The sequence below is a fragment of the Cryptomeria japonica genome, chromosome 8 (genome assembly GCF_030272615.1).
Source record: "Cryptomeria japonica chromosome 8, Sugi_1.0, whole genome shotgun sequence".
NCBI classification, from domain to species: Eukaryota; Viridiplantae; Streptophyta; class Pinopsida; order Cupressales; family Cupressaceae; genus Cryptomeria; species Cryptomeria japonica.
This window is the reverse complement of record NC_081412.1, coordinates 105,406,296-105,417,760: the sequence shown is the minus strand read 5'-3', so window position 1 is coordinate 105,417,760 and position 11,465 is coordinate 105,406,296. Positions and strand designations below refer to the sequence as shown.

At 34.9% G+C, this 11,465-nt stretch overlaps 1 protein-coding gene across 1 annotated transcript in view; it reads left to right on the top strand.

Moving 5' to 3' along the window:
- The first annotated feature begins 8,299 nt into the window (after nucleotides 1-8,299).
- LOC131062435 (uncharacterized) overlaps nucleotides 8,300-11,465 on the top strand; it is a 33,415-nt gene continuing 30,249 nt past the window's right edge. The window contains exons 1-4 of the mRNA XM_057996095.2: nucleotides 8,300-8,990; nucleotides 9,235-9,311; nucleotides 9,646-9,682; nucleotides 9,804-9,912. Of these exons, the coding sequence (XP_057852078.2) occupies nucleotides 8,864-8,990; nucleotides 9,235-9,311; nucleotides 9,646-9,682; nucleotides 9,804-9,912 (350 nt within the window). The 5' untranslated portion in view covers nucleotides 8,300-8,863. The remainder of the gene's footprint in view (nucleotides 8,991-9,234; nucleotides 9,312-9,645; nucleotides 9,683-9,803; nucleotides 9,913-11,465) is intronic.

The window sequence follows — 11,465 nt, the reverse complement described above, 5'->3', positions numbered from 1 at the left end:
CCACTGCATTTGCTATGTCCCATTCTGGCAAGATCAAAATTCTAGCTTGACTTACAATTTTCCTGCCCTCATTAGCAGTGATTTCCTTAAACTCTTCCTTCATTTCACTTTTTACTTCCTCTTGGATTTATTGATCTGATCTTCCTGACCTTTGTGCCTTTCTTTTAGTAATTCTTCTTTTGTATTCCTCAACCTTTGTCTTCCATTCTAACTGCAAAAAGGTTGGGCTCTTTACAAAAGAATCATCCTCAAGGAATTTATCACATGCTTTCATTCTTGTATCTTTGAAAGCTTAACCCTGGATATCCAAGGGAGCAAGATCCAACTCCAAATTAGGAGGCAGTGTAGTAATACCAACCTGTATTTCTGCACTTGTTGCAACGAACCTATCCTCCTCTACTTGTTCCTCATCTTGCCTTACTGGTGAAAAAGATATAGCTGATGGCGAAGGACTTTTGTCAGAATCTTCAAGATCAATAATCCCTCAAGTGGGGAAAGGCTCTGAACTCATCATCTTCTTACCCTTTCTCCTTATCAATCTCCCACTATCATTGCTACTATCCTCTTCGTCACTTGTTTCTTCTCTAGCTCTTTTGTGAGTAAATTCCCAAATAGGCCTCCCTACTATCACACCACCTGCTCTCTGGGACAAAGGAGGTTGTGAACTTGACTGTTGCCGGCCATGAGCTTCTTCAAGTCTGAATCTCTTCTCCTTCACAACCTTCGTCAATTCATCAAAATGTTTCATAATAAAATCAATCTTGGCATAGAATGGGGAAAACTCCTTTAATGGGTCATATTTTGGATCCATCTTTTGGATATCAAACCATAATTTTCTAAAGATTATCCACTTCTCTTTTCTCCATTCCTGAGTCATGGGGTCAAATTTATTTCTCATTAAGTCCTCAAGAAAATTATGCACATGGGTGAATAGAGCTCCTTTTATTCTTTTTCTAAAATCGTTGTAAAAGCCCTCAGGATCACTGTTTCTAGCTATACTTACCCCCAAATGATATGGAGCAAATAATTTGTCGAAGTGCTCATATCCTCCCTTTAGAATCACAAAGTAAGGGATAATAGTTTAATTTGAGAAAATTGTTCCTTTTCCCTTTCCTTTTAAATCCTTATCCCGAATACATCCTATTTGCCACATCACCTCAACAAAACCCATTCTCAGGGGAATATTGAAGGGAAGTACATGTGGCTGTCTGGAGAAGCCATAGATTCTGATAACAATACTTACAGAGTATGGGATAAAATCCCCCCAATTATGTTCAATCCTGGAAAGAGGCACCCTCTCCTTGGGTCTCACAAAATCATGCAGTTCCTTAGGAATCCTTGGTGGATTCACTGTCAACTTTTGCCTTAACCTAGAAGAAAAATTGTTATCAAACCTTATATAGCTATCCTCCTATCTATCCCAAGACATATCCATGCTCTAGAGCTGTATTGGGATCTCCTGGTTATCTATTGTCCTTCTGAGGTTCATGGTACCCTCAAAGTAATCTGCATTCCTTGAAAGGAACATATGCATGAGTAAAGAATTCTGGGAGAATTTAACACCATCAACTTGATTCTTAATGTCTAGTAACCCCTCATGAATCTTTTCCTCAAGGTAGGGGGCAAAGTCAAAAGCTACTATAAAGTTTGGATGTTGTATCTGCATAGCCATGCACATGAAATCGGGCAGCATCATTGTAATGGGATTAAAACCCAATATTTGACACATAGAGAAGCAAGTAGCCTAGAAATAGGGAGCGAAAGCACCGATTGGGAATGACTCCTTTGAGCTAGGGCCGATATGGTATGTTGTATTCCCTGCTCTGGCTAAATGCATTGGAAGGAAATTCTTTCTAATGAATTCCCTCATCTTGTAATACTCTGCCTTTTGTTCATTTAAATCTATTGGCACTAGGCTAGGGGATGGTTCATATAAGTCAAAAATCTCTTGAAACTCCTCCCTTCTGATGGTTAATAGAATCTCTCCATCATTTTCCCTAATAACCCTCAAAACTAGGTCATATTTGTCTGCAACAACCTTGGGTAAGTCGACATCCATGAAAACACCCGGTACTACCAACTTGCCCAAATCATACTGCCAAAGACTGGATATTGGGGAGTTTAATTTTCTTTGTCCATACCATAATTTGAACATCTCTAACCCAGTCACCAGTATATTAGCATCCGCCAAGCAAAATGCTTTGTCAGTTAACCCTTCTCCTAGGGTTTTTCCATCCACAAACTTCTGGCCATACTATTTATCATTTGTAGAGGTCTTTAACTGGTCCAAGAAATCATCATAAAGATTTCTTTTCATATAATCCACTTATCCTAAATGTTTCCATGAGGGAGCCATCTTCTACAACTAGGGCATTATACTATAATTCCAAATTTGGGAAGGAAAACTAAGGCTAGTACAAGATTTTAAATTACCCGAGTAATTCAAACAAATTTCACTATTCTCTGTCTATTACCTAACCCTAAAACAAATTGAATTCTCTTCTTACAACCTCATGCACAATTTATAATATCAATTTATTTCAAGAACATATGGAGAGCTCAAATAAACTTACTGCTTTGATTTTCACCAGAGATGACAATTCTGTATTGTAGAGAGTCGTTTCAACCTCCTTCAGCAACAGTAAATTCTTCAATATTGCTATGAAATCTTTTGTGGATGAAAAAGCCTTTTAAGAGTCTTTTAATTATTGCCTAGAAAAGAACACAAACGTCTCGTCTGCCATTAATACTCGCACGAGTGAAATAATGGCTCATAACTTCATATTTAAAAAATTGAAACCTAGCCGTCAATCATCTTCCAAGTTGGCCAATCCATTGATCATCTCTTGTCGACTCGGCACTTTACTTTCCATCTGTATCAATGGCCCCACAAAATCGTGACAAATCAGCACCACATCACCTTTTAATCAAACTCCGTCAACGACCGCACTGTAGGTCTTCCTGGCCAACCCGGGACATGTGGCATCATCTCGTGATGCCACGGTCTGTGACCACCTTGCAACTTCTATCGTGGGAACACGAGGGTTGTTTGATCTATTCAAAATTTATTGTCTAGCATACTACCTGTTAATTCTTCCAAAACTTAAAAATCGAGCACCTTTTACCTAAAGATAAAACATCTCCATTCATTCTGAGCACGTGCAAATTTATGGGATTATTAGTAGATAGACCTTTACCACCTGCGATCCGATAACACAAGGCTTTCGACTAGTTACACTGCCAACTCTATCGGTTTCTGTTGATAACACGCGACACAATCTCGCGATGTCGCAATCATTAAAATCCTCGCATCTTTGATCACGGGGAAGCGCTAGCCATTGGATCCATCCTGTCTTTAGAAAATGGTCGAAGTACTTAGGACTTCTCGGACTTAGGAAAATACAAGCACGGACACAAATATTTAAAAGGAAAACCAGTTATAGGAAATTTTATGTGCATGACTTAGGAAGATCATATTTCACGAACCGTTTAATGACCACTTAATACTTAGGAAATGAAAATGGCCCCACAAACAAAAGTGGTACCCTCGACCTTAAGTGAGAAAAAGGTAATGACAAAATATAAAAAGGACCAAAGAGTTTCTTTCAAACCAAGATTTTAGCCATAAAAGACATAACCGCTAAAGCACTAAACCCTGATAACTTGGCAGAAGGCAAAATAAAAGCAAAACGACCCAATTTCGCAAGACATAATTTTTGGTCCTATCAAAAAGTATGCGTCATTATTTTTCCCAAGGGGTTCGAGCAAAGGGGGTTCGATCGAACCCCCCTTGTTCGTTCAAACCCCCTTTTTAGAGATCTCTCCCCATGTTTTTCAGAGTTTTGAGAAGTTTTTGCCTTTGGACCTCTGGTTCAAGGCACAAATGAAAGAATCTTGATAACCCAAAAATATAAGATGGTAGTACTCGGAGCAAGCTTTCCAATGGGTATAATTTTATTACATTGTGAATTTATTATGTTCTTGTTTTTTTAATTTTATGGAATTGCTTTTTCATCGAACATGAACTTCTTTGTTCAATGCATTGGGAAAAATAAGAAACTAATTCAAAAAAAATCTGAAAAATATCTATGTCCTAGTTGTTGATGTCTTCTTTCTAACAAAAAAAAAATGAATTTCGATATATATAGAACAACTTATGTGTTCAAACTTAAACCTATGTCTGAATTATAACTAGTCGGACTTCAAAACTTAATAAAATGAAAAATATTCAACATATCATGATCAAACCAACAACAAGCCCTGGATATTGATGTTACAAACCAAAATTCGAAAGAATTGAGTTTTTATCATTTATAGAACAAAAATTATGCTTTTCGGGAGGCACATCACTCTTAAAAAATGTAGTTTGTTGTAAAAAACTACTTTTCGAAGGAGATGGAAAAATTAAAAAAACAATCTTAAAAAAAAATTCAAAAAAATATATTTATAATCTACAGACAAAATGCTACAAATCACTAATTTACATCATCTTCAAATTCTTAATAGTTTAAAAGTTATAGTTGTCGAAAGTTGAAGTTTATTTTAAAAATGTTCATCTCATTGTCAAAAGTGGCAAAAAAGTGGGAACCATTATTGTGAGTTCACCCTAACATCAACGATTTGGGTTACACTTCATCATACCATTGTTTAAATCATTATAAAATGATTTAGCACATTCCCCTCTTTTCAGATATTCAAATCAATACATGCTTTGAATTTATTTATTTTCTCCTCTTATTCAAAATGATTTATTTATAATATTATTTAAATGAAATTGATTTTTAAATAATACACAGGCTTCATCACTAGTCGGGCCCCTGGTGGGCCTGGCCAATTTTTTTTTCATTTCTACACAACTGGCCTCTAGATATGATCTAGAACTTGACTTGATGAATTCTAGGTTTGAAAATTTGAGCAAATCATCATTTAAATTTGGCATTTAACACTTCTGAGTTCTGGTCATAACAACCCAAGTATCTCCTATAAATGGCTTCAAACACTGATCAAATCACCTCCTTAAGTCCTAGAAACTAGCACATTTATAAAATGTCATACAAGGAATCCAGAATGCCAAACAAATTCTCATAGTCATTATGATGCCCAGGGTGAAGGATTTTAATGTCTAAAGTTGCCTTCTTAGACTGTTTTTGAAAGTGCACTTTTCCAACCATTCTGAAACCCTTCAAGTGACTACTTTGAAAAAATATCAAACCTCAATTTCAGGAGCCACCACTTGGAAAATTGGTACATCTAGACACCATGAGAATATGCACAAGAGTGTTTGGCCTGACTTGATCACATGTGCAAAATATTAGCATTCAAAATTGCCTTCTCTGAAAATTTTGGAAACATTTATATTCAAACCATGAAAAAGTCCATTCGGCATTGGCCTTGAAAAAATATCAGATGAGGTGTTGAGGGCCTACAAATAGGAAAAGTGGTAGATAAAAATGTAGAGGATCATGAGGAACATTCACTTTGATGTGCAGGTCATTAGATCATGAAATAAAAATCTAGATGTTGGGCTACTTTAGCTGATTTTACTCAGTTCAATTTACAATTTTGAACAAATTGCAAATGGATTTGACCTAGAAAACTCATCAAATGGATTCATGGGGCTGTGCAAACTGGCATGGGAGTTCCTTTAGATGTAGACAATCACCAAAAAATATTGATTTGACATGACATTCAATTGGTGACAAAATGCAACTCCTTAAAGATGACTACTTAGAATAGTTTAACAATGTGCAACAACAAACCTACCTCAAAACCTTGAAAAAATGACTTCAAAAACTCACTAAAACTGATCCAAGGAGGCTGTAAATGGACATATGCCATCTCTGATAGGAGGTCAACAAGATCCCAAAATGGGTTTTCATGAAAATCAAGCGATGTCAAAATATTGGCCCTCAAAGTGGGCTACTTGGATTGCTTTTTGTAGGGGTGTTTTTGAGTGTCAAAAGAAATTTTTTACATGTGCCCTTCAAATTTAGCATAATTTTGAAGGTCCCAATAGAGAGTACATAAGAGATCCCTTGGTTAAATAGGCCAAGGTGACACGTAGAAGGGTATAAGATTATGACAAGTGTCCCAATCTTATGACATTCAAGACAAAAAAGGATAAGCTATCATCCCACGTAAAGTGGAAAAGTGATAGCATGATATGTCCACTAAAGGTGGATCACCCACCAAAGCTGAAAAATAATCACACGATAAAACCATGAAAGGTGGAAGTTCGACACGAGGTACAAAGGTGCTAGCATGATAAAAACACTAAAGGTGGAGACACAACATAAAGTGGAATGTGATAACATGATAACACCACCTAAACTGGAGATGCTCCTAAAAGTTCCTATGTGGTCTCTAAGTAAGCTCAAGTGATGTGTAATTAGGACCTAGGTGAAGAATGACCAAGATACAACATCTTAATTACACCAACACAAATCTAATGAAATAGATTTATAATCATAAAGCCTCCTCTATTATTGACAATGCAAACAATTATAGCAAAATTAGTGAGTAAATAATGCAACTTCTCAATAGAGCGATCAATTAACCACTTGATTAAGTAAAATGAACTATAGAAATGATATATTTGAATAATCAATGCCTTTAAATCTGAAAATGATATGCAATAAAATTCCAATGTAAACATATAAATAAAAAATTATGTAATGAACAAGTTGGGTTCATCAAAATGTAAAGTGGTGAGAATGGGACTCATTAGTTTAAACGTGCAAACTAAGAATCCAACCCATTCATAACAACTTAATTGGGGAAACAACCAATAGGTCCAACTTCAATCCTGTGGTAGAGCTAGGCACAATGATTCATGATTTCCTTTTTGTTGAATTGTTGTAATTGGATAAGGTAGAATGATTAAATGTAAGAACTAGGGCTAATGATGCACAATTGAGATTGATCAACATAAATAGTAAGCTACAGATCATATATGTTAAATTTGCTCATATAGATTTAGAAATGAGAGATAGAGAGAAACCCGTGTTTGCAATTTGAACCCCAAAATAAAAATAAACAAGTAATTTAGCACATTTTTACAACTAAAATTTGAAATATAACACTTCTTCCCAATAATATCATATTAATTTGAATCAAATAGAAAAAAATATAATGATATATTATTTGTACAAAATATAATTGCCAAATCTACATTCAACACGTTTTTACAAATAAAACATAAAAATAGTTAAAGTGATATGAATTTATATATAATAATGATTAAAGATAATAATTAGACAGTAGTAGAAACCTTTAGTCAACATAAAAGAATTAGATCAAAGGCTCATAAAGCTAATTATTATTCTTCATGTCTTCCAATTCATCATGCTATTCAACATGTGATAATAATTTATATTATATAAAACTGTACACATAGCAAACATTCATTTATTTTAGTCAATTATTTCCAAAATCTCTCCTTGATAATCTCAAACAAAAACAAATATTTATTTAATTAGAACAAGCTTTTAGATTAAACTATGTATGACTTTAAATCCACGTTTCAGATCTATTGAAAATCATACACACCTAATGAAAAACTACTTCTTCGTGAATTATAGAAAACTCATACTAAACTAATTAAACACTTCATTATTAACTGAAATGTTTAGGTGCCCCATAGCCCTTGAAAAAGATGCTCTAGTGCACGCAATCCCATGACTTTGCACAAGAAAACCTTTCATTGCCCCCTTCCAAGTCAATGTTTTATCAAATCTCACCAAACCAATATTTCAAACCCTTTACCTACTCAATTGGTTTATTATCTACACTCTTCCAAATGTAACAGAATTCCCACTATAATTATAATTAGCCGTACCGGTAGACCCGCTCTAACAAGGAAAATATTCTTTGCTTATTATATTTTAACTAGTTTACGAGTCATTCATGTAGAAAGTGGGTCTTTGACACAGTCAATAGTTCTGTCGGTACAATCTTTCTACTATTTTTTCTCCAGACGAATTGCTTTCTTGAAAGGGAAAGAATTATTTAATTAATAGGGCGTTGTATGATCAGAGTTGAAAAGAAGAATTTATCTGCTTAGGTGTAGGGGTAAGTATAACATCGCTATTTACTTTTATGTAAGAGTAAATTGTAGCAGTTAAAATTCCGACTATTATGTAAACCATTCTATTTGGATAGTGACACGTGGACTACATTATTTTACAAGCATTTTCCATGGTAATAAGGGTGGCAAATATTACCTTGGTGGTAAATATTTATAGCCTCTATCACGGATTACCTACCTACTTTTATTTCTAGAAAAGTCTAACAAATAAATTTCCCCGAGACAAAATTTGGGTAAAGCTGTTGGGAGATTGAGATTCACAGTAGAGATTTCTCAGAGCGTTTTTGTGGAATTTTCAAATGAAATTTTAATCTTGACTATCATTTTGTGGAAGAGCAAATTGTAGATTGCAGGCCTGGGGTTATTTCAACAGAAAAAAAAAAAGGCTTCCGTATTTGTTTGATTTGTACCTTCTCCTGAAGTATGTTGGTTTGAATCTCAAGTAGTCTGGAGCGTCAGACATGGATCGAAATGGAGGTCAAATTTAGGTTCCTGTAAGATCCATTTTTTGCGGCAGGATGAAGAAGAAAGGATGCTTAGTTAGTGATGAAATTGGCTTCTGAATCCAGCTGTTCTTTAAAGGAGTTTAAATCCCTCTGAGAATCTGTAGTCTTCTGAAATGTTGGTTTTGACTTCAAGATTATAGCTTTCCCTTTTGCATCCATAGTTTAGCTTTGCTTCCATGATCAAATTCGCAAGATTTTGCGTTTGAGAGATATCTATGTGGTGAAATCTTTATCATGAAATTGAAATCGTTAAAGGTTTGAAAGAGGAAAAATGAGCAACCGCGAAAGAAGAGGATCAGTGCGACAATACATACGCTCCACGTTTCCTCGCCTTCGCTGGACTCCTTATCTCCATGACTGTTTTGTGAACGTAGTAGAACGGCTTGGAGGACGAGATAGTAAGTATTTATTAAATTACTGTAAATATTTCGTGAATTATTCCTTGCTCTTTGTTTTTCTGGTACGCCTTTTTATATCTCATGTGATATTTACTGGAAATAAGTGATTTATAAACAGAAATGCGTAGAGATTATATAGATCAATGGCTCTGGCCTCTGTTTGCAGCCTGAGTAGAACGAAGAATCTTTAGGGTTATAGATTCTGTTATTCCTAATATCGGAAATTATTTTCGCTGTTTTGCAGAGGCAACTCCGAAGTTAGTCCTCGAGATGATGAATGTAAAGGGACTTAGAATCTCCCATATTAAAAGCCACCTTCAGGTTCAATTGCACTGAAATATAACATATTTTAACTTGAGACATGTAAATTTTCCAGTTCATGATAATAGCTTGCAAATCTTTTATTTAAGATTACCTAAATTTATTATTTTCGTCAACATTTTTCATCACACTCTCTGATCTGAGGAAAATATCCTGAAAAATGTTAGTGAAAAAATAAATTTACATGATCTATTAAAAAAAAATTGGAACAAACCTTTCTTACTGCGATTTATCAAAAAGCTATTGTAAAGGACAGAGCTGCTTTCTTTTCTTCTTTTGTTTTTACTTGAAGTCTGGAACTCTTACTTTAGTATTCTGTCCAATTTTTATCCAGATGTACCGATCTACCAAGAATGATGAAGAAAACTTTGGTAATTACTATAACAAGTCCCTTTTGCAGTGCATCCAAGTCGATTTATTGATTACTTGTAGCTTCGTTTGTTAAAATTTTAATCAATTATTCATATGCATACTCAAAATCTTTTCTGGTAGGATGCCTTACTGCGGAATCCGACCCTAAATTCCTTCTAAAGCAGCAGATAAGGAGTTTTCAAGAGCATTCTGTTATAAATAATTATGGTTATCAGCGTTCACTGACAAGGTAATTATTTGACTTTTTAAAGATCTTTTATGAGAACTTAGGCATTTTCTATAAGAGAAAATAGCAGAATGATGTAGCTCTGCTTATATTTTATACTTACATGTTAAATATTCCAATCTGATGAAGAAAATGGTGTAGATGTAATTTATATTATTACAGTAGAAAATAATGGTAACAGAAAAGTTAGGAACACATTATTCTTGTGATTATACCCAAACTTATGCTTAAATGAAACACAGAAATATTATACTTGATTTCTCTAAATCTTTTTTTCTATGGTTTCGATCAAAATTTACACTCACAGCTCCCTTCACATCTAATTCATGATGTTTCCTAAACCTCCTCCCAGATGTTTCAGACTTTATATCAAAAATTTCTTTGCTTTGATGTTTTCTTCCTTGCTGTCTTTACGGAACTTCGGTTAGTTGAGTTCCTTGTTTCTCACTCTTAAAATTTCAGCACCTGTTTTCTTCAACTGTCTTAACAAAGAAACCTCTCTAAGTCCTCGAGAGGGATCAAACTTGACAGACTTCAAAGGAGAAAGAACATATTCTCGAATCCATAGATAACGCGGAAACTCTTCCCTTTTCAGGTTTCTTCTCAGGGATCGACTGGGATCTAAGGATATCACAAAAAGGGACTTACCTGCTCTTAGTTTTCTGCATTCTCCAACCATGACTCATTCTCTCTACCTCTCTCATCACTCTGGAAATTTAAATCTCGGGGCACTCCTTCCATTCCACCCCGTATTCATCATTTCATCGACCCTATGCATTTATGCTATGTAGAGTCGAATATACAAGTTAATTCTCATTAAAATAATGAATAATTAAATTATTCACATGTTGAATATGGGTCAACAAGAGTTGTAAATATGGGTAAAAGTCTCTAATTTGTTGTCAATCGAATACAATTAGATGTCATATCCGATTCTTCAGTCAAACTGTAAATTGTAATCCCCTTCCAGTTAAATATCTCGTTAATTTCCACTGCTAATTGGGAAGCTTCTCATTGAGTTCTAGCAGAGAAGGCCCTGATCGACTGTAACGTGGTTATCGTCGTGCCGAATTCTAGCATGGCTGATGCCCTGTAGCACAGCTTCGACTGTCAACAAGATAACAACGGTGACTGACTAGATAACAACGGTGCACAAAGCAGCTTTAAATCCGACACGTTAAGCAATAAATTGAGGTAAAGGATAGGCTAAAGGATGTTAGTCAATTCTGAGTGTTTAACATTTTTAAGTCTAGAAGTGTATTCTTAGTGTGACAACATACATTAAGCAACATATTAAGTAGAAGGGATATGCAAACTACCACCTCTACAAATTCTACATGCACAAGAGTGAGATTGTCAGCAATTCAACTATTAGAAAGAATAGAACATGGTCAAAATAGCAGTGCAAGGCTTTAGTGAGCCTATCTGGAAAGAGAGGAGAGTTGTTGTAGAAGCGTCCTATTACAGGAAAGACATTAATTTCTTTTTCTCTACATGTTATTTTTTGTTCTTTATTTTTTGAAAATGTCTCGTACAGGTTCTAGATAAATATTTAG